This window comes from Leptodactylus fuscus, chromosome 5, assembly GCF_031893055.1.
Source record: "Leptodactylus fuscus isolate aLepFus1 chromosome 5, aLepFus1.hap2, whole genome shotgun sequence".
NCBI classification, from domain to species: domain Eukaryota; kingdom Metazoa; phylum Chordata; class Amphibia; order Anura; family Leptodactylidae; genus Leptodactylus; species Leptodactylus fuscus.
This window is the reverse complement of record NC_134269.1, coordinates 140,034,772-140,053,472: the sequence shown is the minus strand read 5'-3', so window position 1 is coordinate 140,053,472 and position 18,701 is coordinate 140,034,772. Positions and strand designations below refer to the sequence as shown.

The 18,701-nt window shown below is 40.6% G+C and overlaps 1 protein-coding gene across 3 annotated transcripts in view; it reads right to left on the bottom strand.

The window, feature by feature from the left end:
* Window positions 1-3,870: 3,870 nt before the first annotated feature.
* The window catches only part of PAWR (pro-apoptotic WT1 regulator), a 70,470-nt gene continuing 55,639 nt past the window's right edge, over window positions 3,871-18,701 (bottom strand). For all 3 annotated transcript variants that reach the window (XM_075274304.1, XM_075274306.1, XM_075274305.1), the window contains exons 4-7: window positions 15,850-15,878; window positions 7,542-7,677; window positions 7,353-7,457; window positions 3,871-5,575 (exon numbers count right to left, since the gene is read on the bottom strand). In XM_075274304.1, coding sequence (XP_075130405.1) covers window positions 5,489-5,575; window positions 7,353-7,457; window positions 7,542-7,677; window positions 15,850-15,878 — 357 coding nt within the window. In that variant the 3' untranslated portion in view covers window positions 3,871-5,488. The remainder of the gene's footprint in view (window positions 5,576-7,352; window positions 7,458-7,541; window positions 7,678-15,849; window positions 15,879-18,701) is intronic.

Sequence of the window (18,701 nt, the reverse complement as noted above, 5' to 3'; positions counted from 1 at the left end):
ACATTGTGGTCATAAAGGGATGGACATGGTCAGCAACAATACTCAGGTAGGCTTTGGCGTTGCAACGATGCTCAATTGGTACCAAGGGGCCCAAAGAGTGCCAAGAAAATATTCCCCACACCATGACACCACCACCACCAGCCTGAACCGTTGATACAAGGCAGGATGGATCCATGCTTTCATGTTGTTGACGCCAAATTCTGACCCTACCATCCGAATGTCGCAGCAGAAATTGAGACTCATCAGACCAGGCAACGTTTTTCCAATCTTCAATTGTCCAATTTCGATGAGCTTGTGCAAATTGTAGCCTCAGTTTCCTGTTCTTAGCTGAAAGGAGTGGCACCCGGTGTGGTCTTCTGCTGCTGTAGCCCATCTGCCTCAAAGTTCGACGTACTGTGCGTTCAGAGATGCTCTTCTGGCTACCTTGGTTGTAACGGGTGGCTATTTGAGTCACTGTTGCCTTTCTATCAGCTCGAACCAGTCTGGCCATTCTCCTCTGACCTCTGGCATCAACAACGCATTTCCGCCCACAGAAATGCCGCTCACTGGATGTTTTTTCTTTTTCGGACCATTCTCTGTAAACCCTAGAGATGGTTGTGCGTGAAAATCCCAGTAGATCAGCAGTTTCTGAAATACTCAGACCAGCCCTTCTGGCACCAACAACCATGCCACGTTCAAAGGCACTTAAATCACCTTTCTTCCCCATACTGATTCTCGGTTTGAACTGCAGGAGATTGTCTTGACCATGTCTACATGCCTAAATGCACTGAGTTGCCGCCATGTGATTGGCTGATTAGAAATTAAGTGTTAACGAGCAGTTGGACAGGTGTACCTAATAAAGTGGCCGGTGAGTGTATATATATATATATATATATATATATATATATATATATATATATATATATACACATACATACACACACACATACAGTATGTATATAATTTTACACACACATACCGTATTTAACGGACTATCAGGCGCATTGCCCATGAGCGCCTTATAGTCCGTCTCGTTTCATATATAAGGCGCACCGGTGCGCATTATATGTTATTGAAAGCGGCGGCAGGCAGACTTTGCCAGCGGCCGCTTAACCCCCCGCGTGCCAGCCGCTTCTATTGGAAGCGCTCGGCAGGCGAGGAGGGGCTCTATCAGCAAAATCATGCTGATAGAGCCCAACCGTAAAAGTTACATTAAACTACCCCCCCCCGTTTTAAAATAAAACCCTGAAACAGAATGTGAAACTTACCGAGCGGTGCAGGGTGGGCGGGCATTCAGGCCTCCTCTTCCTCCGATGTTCCGTCCTCCTCCCCGGCACTCGCTAACTGATAATGGCCTGGGCGCATGCGCAGTAGCCGTAGTAGAAGCATTATGATATTGCGCATGCGCCCAGGCCATTATCAGTTCGCGAGCGCCGGAGGAGGTGGTCAGGACATCGGAGGAAGAGGAGGCCTGAATGCCCGCCCGCCCTGCACCGCTCGCCCGTCCTGCACCGCTCGGTAAGTTTCACGTTCTGTTTCAGGGTTCTGTTTCACGCCGGCGTGACAGCAGGGCTGCCGGACACTTCCCATTCATTTCTATGGGAGCAGGCATGCGAGCGCTCCCCATAGAAATGAATGGACTGCTTTTTTCCATTCATTTCTATGGGGAGCGCTCGCATGCCGGCTCCCATAGAAATGAATAGGAAGTGTCCGGCAACCCTGCTGTAACGCCGGCGTGTACGGCTGTGATACACGCCGGCGTTCCGTAGTGTGAATGCACCCTTACGGTGCCTTTTATGTATGTATGGAAGCGGCACGCAGACTTTGCCGCCGCTTCCATCCATATATAAGGCGCACCGGACTATAAGCCGCACTTACGATTTCTGAGGAAATTGTAGGTTTTTATGTGCGCCTTATAGTCCGGAAAATACGGTATACATACAATTTAGTGGTGGTGCTTAAAAAAAAAATCATCAATAGTGTACTAAATAACCATCTAAAATAAAACTTCAGTATGTTACATTAAAAATCTGTATTTCTAAATTTGTGTTTTATTTCAATCTAAAAGACAAGCTCATGGGATCGTTTGTCAGCATTGAGCTGTCTGATGTAGAATAACTCCATTAAATAAAGTGCTTCTCCTCATTGTATGAAATGGAATGTTCTCGCTACCACAGCAGTGAGCTGCAATCCTATGTGGTCATTTTGGGAACAATCATATTAACACTTAAGCTGAAATGCAGAGAAAAGTAACATTAAATACATATTTGGCCAGAAAATGTACCAGTCTATGTGGAATGAAAGAGATTATGTGGTAAAGTCGAGGCAGAGTTACCATAGTTCCTAAACCTCAATGTTGGTGCTTGTTTTCAGAGATGACTAATTCCTTACCAGTTCCAGCATTCAATTACAATGTTACAGAATCCAAATGACAGCCTTTATTTTGACCCACTTGTACAGAGATTGATGTATTATTACTCTCTCAAATGATTACTACTACACATAATCCATATATTGCTTCAATAAGAACCAATCTGAAGGGAAACTTAATTCCTCCCACACTCACAGACCCAAGTATATCTGTACCAGTGTAAAGATTATTTCAATGTAAATATATTTGCTTTTAAATTGCTATATTCTCCTTGCAGCCATATCTTGAAGGAGATCAGATAGATTTCTTTAAGCTGTATGGGTATTTCACAGGAGTGGTTTCTAACGGCCTGTGCCGCACAGTCACCTGCTCCATCTTGTACACACTTATTGTACTTTCTATAGGGCTGGGCGGTATATTCACCTGCAACAAGGACTTGGATTTCATTTTGCTTTATTTTTTCATTATGATAACAGTAGCAATGGAAGTTGTTACGTTGTATGTTAATATATGAATGCCATTAAAATTACTTATGTTGTACTGGCCATGATTTATAGCCTATATAGTCCACAACTATATTCACAATTCTCTGGAATATTATTGGAAACAGTCAACACGTTTATTATAAAAACATCTCCCAAGATGATATAATTGGTTTCATCAACGGCAGATGTTGTAGTGCTCGGTACAGATCTGTACAAGCTTCAGGTTTGCAGACCTGTGAATACATCTCTGAATTATAATACAATCCAAATCAATATTATTATGTTTCCCTGTTAAGTCCTACGACATGCTGATGCTTTTTATACAAGCATCAATTTATGTTCCTATCATGAGACCAAGGTACATCCTTGCCCATAGCAGTAGGCTGACATAACAGCTGACTGGGTGGCTAGCCTATGCTATCGGGCATGCATTGATGAGAAAACAAATCAATAGGCCCTTCACTATTTCCTCCACAAACGTTTCAAGAAAGAGAATGCAAGTTAGCCTACATGGCAGACATATCTAAAGTTGGGCAAAACAGGTTTCTTGAATATTAGTTCAATGTTATATATAAAAGAAAAAAAAAACAAAGCAAAAATCTGTGTTGGTTAATATGGAGTGCATTTCAATAAGATTCAGTCTGAACTAAGTCTTTAAAGTTGTATGTAAAAGTGTTTGTTTTTTCCACCAGGGCTTTGTAGCTGCGACACCAGAACAGGCTAGTTGAACAAGATGTGTGAACAATATAGAAATCTCTCAGTTTCAGCCACTACAAGTTACACCTGGCTGATGATTCATTCATCTGGATATTACACATTTCCCAAGACCATCAACCATACTCCACTAATCCGAGAGAAAATAATATGTTTAAATACTTGGCATTTATCTAAATCTGCCTTACGCCACCAATGAACAAGGCTATCCTGAATAGTATACGTTAATACAGTAATGAGTCTTTTAAAGAAGTGTGGTATATATATACTATATATATGTTGTGCAGAATTGTTGTTTAAGTATTAAACATGGTTTACCAAAAGACAACAAATAACTTAAAGGGGTCATCCTGGAAGTTGCATTAGACGTACCTGGTCCTAAAAATCAGATGATGCTGATCACCCCACGGTTCCAGCCACCACGCAGGTCAATTCCAACTCTCTGGATGACCCCTTTAAGAAACCTGTTCTTCCAATACTTTATAATGAATGCGAAGCCATTGCTTTCAGATAATCCTGTACTAGATCACCCAGAGAAGCCATTTCCAATGAAGGTCCTTTTTCACGCACTTTAGTCTATCATCTATGTTTAGGGATGATGGGGCGGAGCTTTCTCACCTTGCTGTTATGAACAAAGACTTTAGGGCCTGTGTGTAGTGCTGAAACCTGTCTGTAGACAGGCTTCATTAAATGTATGTATGTGCAGCAGACAGTGCCCTATGGGTGGCGTATGGCACTAGGGTCACACTGCAGTAACGTATGTGCTTAAATAAAGGAAGAGTTAAAAAACATACTGATGGCACATGCTGATGCCACTGGAGTCCATGACTCCTCTCCAGTAAGTTCTAACTTCTCTTTCTAACTAATCCTGAAACAGACAATTTCCACAGGGTCATCTTTTGCTGAGCCATAGCTGCATAATGGCATGCTGGTGGTTTAGTGGTGCCAAACCTATTGACAAAGTATGCACATGGCAACAAAATTTTACCCTGTGAACATGGTAACTGCATTCTCTCCCATAAATATCATTCGTAATGGACTATGCTCCTTGGCATAGTTTATATAGGGTTTTTTATAGTTAAAATTCATTACAAGGTAATATTTAGAGCCACATGGAATGATATGGGTACATGTAAACGATTTTTACTTCATTGTGAACTGCATTTACCCAATCATTTTATATACGCATACCTAAAATGTAGTACAGCTTTGCTTCCAGTGGTGATAATACAGTAAGATGATACTAGTATTCTGTATACTATAGTCAGGACAATGTACCTAAGCATCATTCACTGTGCCTTCTATGGGTGCTGTATTAACAGAATGTGGATGGATGTGAAGAAATGTGAGAAAAGGAACCTTACATATTATAAATGTAAAGGTTAGAGCTCTCCAGACATGAGACATTCCTTTCCAGTGACTAGGTTTACATTCCTCTTCATTCACCCTTTGTCCTCGGGGAATTTCTCTAGACATTATGGGTGGGGCAATTAAGTCTGACCATTGTACTTTCCTTGGGCATACTTGACTTAAATGCATTAAGGAAGACATTCAGATTTCATGAGAGGTCTCTCCTATGATGGGGTGAAGAGACCATGAAAGATAATGATCTGTCCAGATATGAAAAATAAACTGCACAAAATTGTTAAACTGTCACCTGATCATCCATGACCGTGCAAAATCATTGTGTTTCAAAGAGCTAGAAACCTTAAAATGCTGGTGCAATTTGTTACTTCAAAGAACACAGTCTGTAGTAATAATAATAAATATACAATTCTACTATTTTATCAAATTTTGAAAAGCACTGGGTACACCCCTTCATCGAAGAGGTTTCTGTAAGATACCCTTAACCAATTTCACCTATGCTAACCCCCCCCCCCCCTTGCATCTCGAGAAAAATCAGTAGTGTTGTTTCCACAGCAAATTGTCAATCTGTCTTCTATCTTGTCAGCTGGCCAACCACTTTCAGAAGCGTCTTATTTTCTTGCTTTAGCTGTTTATTTTCATCTTCTATATCGTCCAAATCCTTAGGTAGAAAATGAAAAGAAGAATTTAGTGTAATATTGTTTTGTGGGAACTGTATTAGAAAAAGAAGTCTAATAAAGGCCTACTGCACAGCAGTTGAGGAGCAAGAATAGGAAAAACATGGCGATAAATGAATAAAATAGAAGCGTAATGAATGGAGCGCAGAACTTTACATCTGATGCCATAATAAATACAGGAGACGACAAGCGTAACAATCGCATATAAGTAAGAAATCAAGAAAAAGTTTTAAATGGGCCATAAGAAATCAAGTCTTTAGGCATTTCCAAAAATGATGAACCTATGCATCTTGGGTGTTTTTACTGGATACATTCTGTTGAATGTTTTGATTTGCTTCATTTTCTCCAACTTGTGAATAACACATCCTAAGTGTTTTATTAAAGCAGTGATAGCAAAGACTTTGCACCATATCATTTTTTGCTGAATTTGTTAACCAGTCCTTCTACCATTTTATATTTTACAACTTAGCCCTAGCCTTGAAGGGGTTTTCCAATGGGGCCTAATTTTTGGGTTAAAAACAAACATAAAAGCAGTACTCGCTTCACTAATCCCCTGCTCCTTCCTGAGTCGCTGCTGGTCTCCATTTCCTCGTCTTATCTCAAATCGCACAAAATGGCTGCTCAACCAATCAATGGCCTCATAGGTGACCTGATTCAGCCAGAGATTGGCTGTTGCTACCAGGAAGTGAAGACCAGTGGAAATTCAATATGCGTTGGAATGGGAGCATTAGTGGATGGCTGAGGACAGAATGGATTTTCTTTTCTATTTTTAAACCATTCCGAGTAGGTTTTAAAATGTGTAGATGTGTGAACAGTGTGTTATTTTTGTGCATACAGAACTTACTGTATGTATTGCTTTGCTGAAAGAGCAAATATATAATTATTAATAATAACATTAACTATGGATATCCTTACAGAATGCCCTTAAGAGAACAGGGACTGAACTGTGAGCAACAATGTCCCAATCACTGTACTTTAAAAATATTAGAAGAAGCCATTCTAAACACAATGGAAATACAGTGAGCATAGTATAGCACGAGCCAGCTGGCATGCATGGTGGCATGAAAGGATTTGGGCATGTCTCTTTCTCGATGGAACACATTACTAACAGAGAGAAAGGTAGGGTAAGAATGTGAGGAGAAAAAAGGCGAGCGAGAGAAAAGAAGTTATAATCCCCAACCAATTATGTTGATCACAATGTAATCCCCTGTCTGCTTTTATGGTGTGGGCTTAAATTGGGTGCCACATGTCCAGACCTGAGATAAGCACAATCTACTGATGTCCTTCTGTGCAGAGTAAGAGTTCTCCGAGTATCACAGGAACATCCCCTCTTTTCAATGAGTCACTGCCTAGCTATGAGCTCTGCATTACAAATGGCCATCTGATAGTGCCTTAGCTTAGAGGAGTACAGAAATATTATATGCAGCCGTACTTGTCTTGAGCAGGATCTAGCAGATATGTAATATGTGACACTATGAATCTGTAGACCACACACGGCTCAGTGCTTAGCACTATTGCTTTGCAGTGCAGGGATCTGGATTTGATGTACAGCCTTGGATTGTGAGCCAGTGGTGATAGGTACCAATGACAATGATTACAATCTATGTTCAGTGCTATGTAATATGTTAGCACTATCTAAATAAGTAAAATAAAGGAATCCATTGTATTAAAGGTATACTGGGGCACTAAGGACCGCCATAACTATTTTGAAATATTCTATACATAAGAAAAACATATAACATTATTAACCAAGGAACTTACTCTGTTTAGTAGGTCAATTTCCTCCTTCATTTTCAGAATTAATTCTTCTTTGTCTTGCATCATCTTCACTAATCTTAGATTTTCTTGCCTCTCTTTAGCTAGCTCCTGTGAAGCATACATGTCACACATACTGAAATATTTGCCTTTATGTTTTGGCAAGTGGGCAGCTGAGGTGAAATGATCTCTTACCTTTTCAAGCTCCTCAATCTTTTTTTCTATTGAACTTCCCTGGTTAGAAGCTGCGTCCTTGTTGATGCGACTACATGTGGTCCTGTCACCTCGAGAGTGGCGATTTAAAACCTCATCGTCGGGGGCGTTATTAACACTGCAAAATAAAACAGGATTTTTTAAAAAAAATATGGACGAGAATAGGTATCAATTTAAAAATCAGAGCCACAACCAACATATTCCAAAAACCCTGGGACCCTGAAATTTCTGATGTCTGCCCTGCTAAGAACCCTCACTCCCAATTGCTGGTGTTGCTGATGTGCCAATGTCCATTGGCTGATTGCATTTTTGATGAGGAATAAAAGATGGAGATTATGGCAGGGCATCACCTGACATACGGCAGAACACCGGCTGAATGGCAGAGGAACAATTGTGCTTTGTACCTACCCGTCTCTTTAGTCACCACATATCCTGAATGGGATTGGCCAGAGTACTAAGACTTTAGCCCTTATTAGTTTGACCATAACTCCAAAATAACCCTGAATAAATACCTTTTGGACAATACTGAGTGAATGCAGCAGTATTAGGCCCACACTAGGGTCACATACTACTACAAACCATTGTTGTGTAAAAGCAGCTTAGAGATAATGTCTAAGTAAGAGTTCATTCACACTTGCGCTCGGTGTCCGGTGTGTGCATTCCGCCGGGTTTCCGTCTTCAACCCCAGCAAAACTGGACAGGGGACAGAAACACGGTGGTCAGCTTTAAAACCCATTCACTTGAATGGGTTTGTAAAGTGTCCCGCCAATGTCCGCCTGTGGCCTATCCACGGGGAAACGGGTTTTTTATTAGCCAGACACAAAGTCCTGCATGTACAACTTTGTGTCTGACTAAAAAAAAGAAAAAAAAAAACGGTTTCCCCACAGACAGGCCGCAGGCAGACACCAGTGGTCACCTTTACAAACCCATTCAAGCAAATGGGTTTTAAAGGTGACCGTCAAGTTTCTGTCCCCTGTCCAGTTTCGCTGGGGCTGAAGACAGAAACCTGGCAGAATACACACACCAGACATCGAGCACAAGTGTGAACGAACCCTAAAACTGATTGACAATAAATAAGAAAAAACAATAAACAAACAACTCTAAGGCTGATCATTTCTATGTAACATATGGGATTGAGAAAATGTGCCAAAAATCTAGAACTGCCACAGTAAAGTATGGACGCTGGTCTGCAGTGAGACTGGAGAGAGAGGAGCCATATAAAGCAGGCTATGAATTGCATGTGGCTTCTGGCTTCTAAAGGAAAAAAAGAAAGACAGCAAGCACAGATCTAGAAAACTGTGAGAGGTAAGTATGTTGGAGATTTTTAGATTTTCATCATGCAAAAAATTACTTTGATTTTCTGAAACCCATCCTCAAACACCATTTTCACTGTGAATGGCGAGGTGGTTGCACATGTATGGCTCTCTCTATTTACTTCTATTGGAGTTCCAAAAGTGTCCTTTTAATTTCTAGCAGCTGGTGGCCCCTTGTTCGTGAGAGAGTTATGAATCCCACATATAGCAATCATTTACGACATATACCATAACTGTTCAAGATGGGAATAGACATTTAAGTCTATCCAACATCTGCTTTATTTCTAACTTTTCACACGTGACAGTAAAAATAATAAGATTTTCCAAAATACAATTATTAGAATAATAGGGTTCAACAACTTTCTTTAAATAAATGCCTTGTTTTAATATTTTCTAAATACAAATTGAAGTATATGTTAAAATAAAGCAATAATATTCTTGGGACGATATCTAATAGAAGTGGATTAAATAACGTTTCATACTTCTTGGCAGGGATCCCTCTGCATCCATTATACCATATACGGATAACTTATCAGAGAATCAGCTTTCTGGCTAATTTCCCTATGTAAATACATGGGTTAATATGATTACTACAGTATGAACAACAAACACTGTGTATTGCTTGAAGCCAGTGTAACCTAAACAGAAGTAAGGAGTAATGAAACGTCTATTGTCTATGTATCTATGCCAACTGGCAGAATAGTAACCCGGAGACTGTGTCCAAAACATCAGTCAGAGCAACATTCGTCTTCTACCAACCAGATTGGTGCAATGCTGTTTAACTTCTGGCAAAAATTAGACGGCTGTGCCAAGGAAAACAATTATTTATCTTTCTAAAGATGAATATGGGACGCTGTGGATTGTCTTATCCTATTATCCCTGGAATGTTTTATTTTTAGAAGTGCTTTCAGGCCAAGAAACTTGTAAAACTATCTGGTTTGGGAAATAAAACAACAAAAAAAAGCAACAGTTCCCACAAATGTATGCTAGCTCGGTATGAAAAACTGTCACGTAGTCTGTGAGGCCGTCATTTCAATGCAGAGTATTTGTAAAGGATAAAAAAGAAGAAAGTTTCATGAGTTTTCAGGATATTTCCTTATTGAAAAACACTCAAAATTTTACTACATTTTACAATTTATTCCAAAGATAACAGTGCAATCTGTTTCTGAATTATCATATAAAAAGGATGTGTCCGCTAGCATGAAATAACAATTGTGATGTTCCTCCTAAAAAAAAAAAAACAAAAAAAAAAACAAAAACATAACGTATGTATACACTGGGTGTCCCTATACAGTCTGTCAGCTCTTATTGGACATTGTGAGGGTATTCAAGGTCTCCCCGCTCCCACAACAGTTCAGTTGTTAATTTATTAAAGGGGTTTTCCAGTCACAAGATGTTATCCCCTTTCCACAGGAGAGGGGGTAACTTTCTAATGAGAGGGGGGTCCAACAGCCGGGACCCTAACCAATTACAAGAACATTGCAGTTTGAATGGAGCAGCCGGTATGAAATGCACAGCAGCACTGCATTCAATGGGAAGTGCTGAAGAATCGCCATGCTTCAGTCATCTCCAGACGTTCCCAATTAACGGTCTGGAACAGCGTATGTTCGACTTTCCTCTCCGTTCACTATGGAGGGCAAACCCAATTCTCATGGGAGGGTGCCATCAGTTGGACAAACAAGCAAGCAAGTTACTCCCTATTCTCAAATTGCCCAGAAAAGTCATGTATGACGATCTGAGGTGTCCTAGGACCTTATTCAACTACTTTCAAGCTCTATAACCCAAAAATAGCCTTAGTAATGTCAATGTGGCAGCAACACATACGGTTAGAAGAACAGTTTCTTGAATATGATGGACAGGCAAAGAGCGCCAGGGGCATTGGCATGGTGACAGTGATCTATTTATTCATTGGAGTCAAACAAGGAGTGAAAATCCTTGAGAATCTATGTCCGATTCATTTTCACAAATTTCCATTGTTACCGTTTTGGGTTATATGCAACTTTGATAATTTTTTTAAAAACATTTTTTGGGCTACAGTGTGACAAAAAAAATAAAAAATTTTCACCGCAATCACAACGGTATTAAATAATGTTCTAGGTTTATAATATGGGGGGTTATGGATGCAGCAACAGAAAACATAGTTATCTATAGCTAGCGTCAGGTGTTTTTTTATTTTAATACTTTACATTTTATTTAGTTTTTTTTTTTTAACACCAGTCTTGAGAAATTTCTCCCAGGGTGTTCCTTCTGTGGCTCCTGATATTATAGAACTGGAGATTATTGCTCGGTGACACAAGACCAGTCTTGTGCGTTGATGCCCCTTCATAACAGCAGACCAACAGGGATGCGGAGAACTGTACCCCCGCCAATCTAATGAAAACATCCTATCCCGAGGATAGGCCATCAATATTATCTGACTGGAAGGATAAACTATTAGGCCCTTCACTTAGCTTGTAACTTAAGGAAACAAAAGTAGGCTGCCTGTCTGCTAATGAGAACCATATCCTGGCAAGCTGCTCTTCTGCAATAAATGTGAGCTTTCCAAACATATTAACATAACAGGAATTTAGGACACTTTATTTTACCATATTTAGGATTGTTCTGTTCTTTTTTGGGATTTAAAAATATGTTAAATGTAGGAAGAAGCACAAGCCAAAACATGCAGATATTGACGTGAGGTTTCAATTTAATAGGATAGACAGCAATGAACAATAGGGAGTGAAGGAGATGCCAATGTAGGCATAATATAACCCACGGAACAATGCTTGGGTTTTATTGTTACAAGCCTCACGAGGATGTGACTGGACTTAATAGGCAGGAATCATTAGCATTAGTGGTGTTCTGTTTTATACAGACAAGTTAGGTCCATTTGCTTGCATTGCTAGATTTCCTTTTAATATGTATTTTTTTTTAGGTTTTGAAAAATAAACATGAATTTTAAGTACTGTTAAGATAAATAATCTATGTACTAGGTCAAATTCCATTGTGACAAGGGTTCCAGCAATGAAGCGGTTTGTTGAAGGTGTTTATTATGCTTGCCAAGACATAACTGCTTGCTTCAATTTATCTCCAGAAATAGCCATTTGTAACTCAGTGTGAATGGTGCTTCATAAAAAACTGCAAAAAATTGTTTTGGATGTTGTATTCATAAATATGCTTTCAAAGCGTACACAAAGATTCAGTGTTATTATGAATTAAAAGCGAAAGATCCCTATAAAGTGCCCTGAATAACCTAGAGCTCATCTATAGCATAAACTGGATCTCTTGCACCATGCTATACCCTCTCCATGGTGCTGATACAGGCCCTACTAATTTAAAGGGGTTATCAACTTTCTACAATCGATGGCCTAGGATAGGTCATTAATATTAGATCTGCAGGAATTAGAAACCCAGCACCCCTGACCGATCCAATATTGATGGCCTATCCTTAGGATAACACCTTTAATCTATACATTTCATGAACACACATACACTTCTCAACACTGACATTGCAACACCAAGGAGGACAATGTGATACAAATCTAAAAAAATCAATTTTTAAGCATTTTAGCCACATGAAACTTCAAACATTGGAACAAGTGTTGTAGGGTGACAAAATCCTTGGTTTATCACTCTGCCAAATGTCTATATGTCCAGGCCTAGATGTCAGCACTGTTTAACATTGCATGTCCCAATGGTTAGGAAAATGACAGTAAGAGGTGCGTCGAGGCGCATTACCAGCTCGGCATTGGTGTGTCCATATCACTAACATGTCCCAGGAGTCGTTTTTATACAGGACAACTCCAGGCTCCATATTGCTTCTGCTACTGTGAGAAACCTAAGTGATCTAAAGATGCTGCAATGGCCTGCTGCATCTCTTTTGGCAACTGCAAAGACAGCTCCCAGTAGCCACTCTTGATGTGTGTGCCCAAGTGCATTGGGTATGGCATAATATTCCTCAGTCAAACATTAATAGTCTCACAGATAGCATTTTATGCATATATGTATTACACTTCCAATGCTGAGAAGTATATAAACAGATGTAACCCAAACTTCTACAATTGGTTAAACTGTTAAGACATGATATGTTATCACAGACAACAAAAAGCAATGACAAATCATTGAAAAAAAATATTTTTTAAATGACTTTTTTCACTTTTTTCACTTTTTTTTTTGTATCCAGTCAGCCTTGCACATGTATATTTAATTTCAGCCAGTGACATATCATGCTTAATAATAAGATATGTCAGATGTCCAAGTCATATTATGGCCCATTACTTTATTACAAGTTCCAGTTGTGCAATAATGAATGAGAAAGCACAAGGGTATATGTTAGTATGGATTATACCCCTTAGTTGTGGATTAGAAAAGGTACAACATACACTTTGTACTGCTCTAGGACAGTATTTCTTGGATGCTATACTTTACCTGTCAGGAATAAAGAGGAAAGCTCAATTTGAAAAATTAAAAACACTGTCCTTTCATCCCAATTTCACAGCAGCAAGATATTCTATTGCTATGTAATACCAAAAAAATTCAATCTACTATCAATTTTTTCACTTCATAGGGTGCATAATTGTCAATGCAGCCATCGCAGACTGTGTGTGCAGTCGCAGCTTAGTGAACCATTCACACTTCCCTCTAATGAAAGGTTAGACCGTGCTGATCACTTAGAAAAATCTCAAGGAGATTTTTGGAGCACTCTGGTTGAAAAGTGTACTCAAAAATATTACTGCTGTAGCAAACGTTTTATGATCACATCCAAGACTGATGACTACAGAACATTTGCTGTACTCAATAACTAGTTACCTGGAAGCAATTGGTCAACACCATCACAGCACAACCCATATGTCACCATGATAAAGGCAGTATACGCTGACTATTCAGTGGGACTTACAGGGCACAGTAAATTCACACTAATATTGAAAACTAATGTCCATGCACAGAAGAGACACAAGGAGACATGGAAGGTAAATGCAGTATTCAAGCCACAACACTACCACTCTATTTTTGGGGCATTCTCCCTTGTGAGAGAGAAGAGTGGGGATGCAAAATATTCGGGTGGGGGCAAATTGGAAGTTATAATGGGTGCCTAATCCACCTTTTCGCCAATCACAAATGACAGGGCTGTGTCTTTTATGCATATATAAATTCAGTGGCGTAACTAGGAATGGCGGGGCCCCGTGGCGAACTTTTGACATGGGCCCCCCCCCCATCCCAACTGACGCCGAAGACCTCGACCGACCCCCTCCTCCGCACTCTATTATGTCCCTTACTGGCCCCTGCACACAGTATTAACCCCAACAGTGTCCCCTGCACACAGTATTAACCCCAACAGTGTCCCCTGCACACAGTATTAACCCCAATAGTGGCCCCTGCACACAGTATTAACCCCAATAGTGGCCCCTGCACACAGTATTAACCCCAACAGTGTCCCCTGCACACAGTATTAACCCCAACAGTGTCCCCTGCACACAGTATTAACCCCAATAGTGGCCCCTGCACACAGTATTAACCCCAATAGTGGCCCCTGCACACAGTATTAACCCCAACAGTGTCCCCTGCACACAGTATTAACCCCAATAGTGGACCTGCACACAGTATTAACCCCAAAAGTGGCCCCTGCACACAGTATTAACCCCAATAGTGGCCCCTGCACACAGTATTAACCCCAATAGTGTCCCTCTGTGGACACCCATAAACAATTATTATACTCTAGGGTCTTTTCAGACCCCAGAGTATAATAATCGGAGACCCGGGGAATAAAAACATTAAAAAAAAAACAAAACACTGTTGCTTCTTACCTGTTCCCCGGCTCCTGTGCTGTGCTGTCCTCCTGTGCTGACCACCGCTTGCATCCTTCGTTAATGACGTCGCAAAAGATAGAAAAACACCGAGCACACTTTATAGTGTAGATAGTCGATTCACCTTTTTGGATAATTGTAATGAATGTATCAGACCTGGTGGCCTCTCACCTGGTTTGGTTGTGACAGCGTTCACAACTCCGTACTAAGGTGTATATGATACCAGGTATGGGGAGCAGCACGTCTCAAAGGCACCAGTTGTGTCAACCGGGGAAACAGCAGAGGAAAAGGGCAGGACGGCGCTCACAGGTCATTTTCCTCGTTAATGACGTCGGACGTCACATGACCCGGGAAGCATGCCGGGTTCATGTGACGTCAGAGACGTCAGACAACAGTAGGACGGAGGCCTGGCAGGATCGCGGAGAGGTAAGTAACAGTTTTTTATGTTTATTACCTCTCCCGATCTGCCGGTCATTATACTCGGGGGTCTGCAAAGACCCCCGAGTATAATGATGGCCCCTGTGGGGCCCGTGGTGTCACTTGCCGATCCCGGCCCAGCCAGGATTGGCAAGTGAATAGGGCCCGTAACAGAATATTTTTAAAAAACTGCAGCGGTAGCGGCTGTCACCGGGCCCCCTAATGGCTCGGGCCCTGTGGCAGCTGCTACTGCTGCTACCACGGTAGTTACGCCACTGTATAAATTGTAGATGTTTTAGGGAAGTGGAGTATACATAAGCTTCAAATTACATCAAAGGGGTTTTTCAGGATCACAATACTGATGGCCAACTATTAGCCTATCCAACTCTCAGCAACCCAGCTGAAAAGGTATTTTAAGGGATCATTACAGGCGTTGTAGCAATTGTTTCCATCAATTCATCTACTTATTAGCAGGGGTGCAGGGTCGCGCACCTTTATTCCACACCTGAATGGCACAAAGTTGCAATACTACATGTACGATAAGCTGAATGAGTAGCATCAGAAATGTGAAAATCTCTGTAAACAATTATACTGCACGGCTCACGTCGTGCATGGTCCCGTCTTATGTTTTACAGACCCACACGGGGTCCATAACAGGTAACGTCCATGTGCAGTTACAAGTCAGTACAGAACGTTACCTGCTATTTTTTATTAGGATGTATTATAATTTTATCCAATCAGGCATTTGTAATGATAAATAGGTTTCCTCATTCTTACCTTGTATATCTGTTTGGCACATTTCTTTCCTAAACAAACGAGAAACAAACATATATTAATGCTAAATAATATATATTCCATCACAATAACCAGAAACTAGATATTCTGCCCTAGAAAACAGTGGTATTGGGAACCATGTACATGTGGGTTTGAAGAACTGCTGAAAAGTCATTTTCTTTAACCAAAATCCAAAGATTTTTACATCAGCGTAAAACAAGGAAAATCTGACTACCCACAATGTGTCTTATGTATATCAAATGTAAGTGCAGTTTATGTGACTTGCTGAATCATATCCTCTTCAGTCACTTAAGTTTTATGCAGCAAACCACACAGAGATGCATCCAAAAGTAGATCATTCACAGTGTACATTTATTATTCCTATGATGTATTGTATCTGTGAGGTTCAACCAAGGTCAATGGTAACATAAAGCACCACCAACATGCAACTATTTATGCATTATGTTGTAATGAGTTAGTCACTGTCTGTTTTTTTAAAGGGGTTTTCTGGATAAATGATATTGACCACCTATCCAGATCAGCATTCGTTTAAAACCAGGGACCCCTGCCTTTCAGCTATATTCAGCAGCTGCTATACTGAGAACCAGAAGCATAAAGCATAGTCGCTATATGGAGAACAGAGTGGAGTTCTGCAGCTCATCTCCTGATCACTTGTATAGGTGCTGAGCTGCAGTTACTCGGCACAGTCTCTACATGGAGAACAGAGCTATATAATGCTTCCGACTCTGTTCTTAGTATACCAACTTGTGAGAACAGACAAGGTTCCTCTGTGTCAGATGCCTACCTATCTTTATAGGTCAGGCCAGAGGTGATGTAGCATCAATACCCAACATGTGACCACCGAGGCCAGTGATTAACCCCCTCAGTCACCTGAGCCCTTTCAGGTTGGCCAAAGCCTGCATGGAAGATCTGATTTTGGAACAGAGGATCGGGGGTAGGCGAGTATTGCTTTGTTTTTTTATTTTACCCTAGCAGATCCTGGGTTTTCTAGATTTCCTCGAAAACCCTTTTAAATAGGTTAGACATTAACTTACAACTGCCATTACTGTGTTACAAAGCACATTACAGTGACAAACAACATATCTTTGTAGGATCGGTGATATCATAACAATGGGAAGATCAACTCTCACTGCACAAGGGTGGCACAGGCAGCAAATAATAGAAGTCTCAGTGGTAAAAATTGGTGCACCACAGAGCTGAAGGCCCCTCCACCCCCCAGTGAACCAACTGCCTCATTTGCATAAGACTTTAAAGTTGTTTTTCTCCCAATCTACAAACATGACATATAAAGTAAAGGTATGAGGTTTATTACTGCAATGTGCTCTTTAAAATGGTGGTGGGCTTAGAGGCAGCCACTGTATAGAGGGCAGTTCTACATGATCTGATGGAAATGTATGGAACACTTCTTTCCTTCAGCCATGCCCCTTCTTGAATTTGATGGACATAAGCCTTTTTTCAGCCGTACTAACGCTATGTATGATCCGTAGTACAGTAACACAAACACATCCGGCACTACCAGGCTTGACATAAGGACTAATATACAGATTAAAGGAGGCTCCAGGAATGAAATGTATATCTATTCACATGTTTCAATAATATACACAGGAAAGGGGACTAATGCAGACAGTTTGCCTGGAAATGGTTTAGTTTCTCTACATTCTTGGCAATAATAGGGAGGCAGGCGGCACGTAAGACTACTGTTTACTAACTAGGGAGCATGCACTACATCAGATCTCCACATTCTTCACATACCATCCAGTCACAATTAAAAACACATCTCAAATTCCAAATTGGACTCACTGGGCAAATACAGTTAACAGTTAAACAGCCAGACCTGGATGTCACAGGAAGGAGTCTATGCAATAACTATACAGATTCACTCTATTAACATTCGCTCTCTAGCATTTGCTGCCTGTGTCTAGTAATGTGATGATGTTAGCCACGCAGCCTAAAATAAAGGAGTACACTTGGAATTTCATGAATCCCATTTATCTTTACACGATGCATATACTATGCTACTACAAGTGCACATCAAAAATTCACATTTTGTTGATAATATTTTGCAGCAATAACATAACTAGACTATGGCTACATTCACATGACCGATGTGCAAAATGGCCGTAAAGAACATCCATTTTTGATGACCGTCTTGCACCCCACGTTGTCACGGAACCCCATATATTACAGTGTATAGAGGGATCCTTGAGAACAGGCACAAATAGGACATGATCTATATTTTGAAAATAACGGTCATGTGAATAGTGCCCATTCACATACAATGAATTCAATGCTGCCGTGTCACGCATATTAAAGAAATGGATGTCACACGGCCATCATTCACTATTGTATGATTATAGCTTAAGAACCCCATTGGGGAGAGGTACTGATATGATAGATAATCTGTATAAAGCTGTGGAATATGTTGGCACTAGGGTTGAGCAAAAAGATCGGATTCCGATCCCGATCTTTTCCCGTGGGATTAAGGTCGGAGGTTACTTACCACAATGCTTGGCTACTGGCCAATTATTGTGGGAAAAAGCTAACAATGATTGGCCAGTAGCCAAGCATTGTGGTAAATAACCTCTGACCTTGATCCCGTGGGAAAAGATCGGGATCCGATCTTTTCGCTCAACCCTAGTTGGCACCACACAAGCAATGGGAAAATTAAACCTAAAATGTATCAGAGTGCTGAAATGTGTGACAGCATTACCTACATCTGAAGTGCCCATAGAAGAAATAATGTCAGCAGAACTGTTGTAGAAATGGAATTAAAATTGCAAGAAAAAGTAAGTGAATGCCCCTGGAATGAACTTGATTCCTGGATTGCTTCGTAC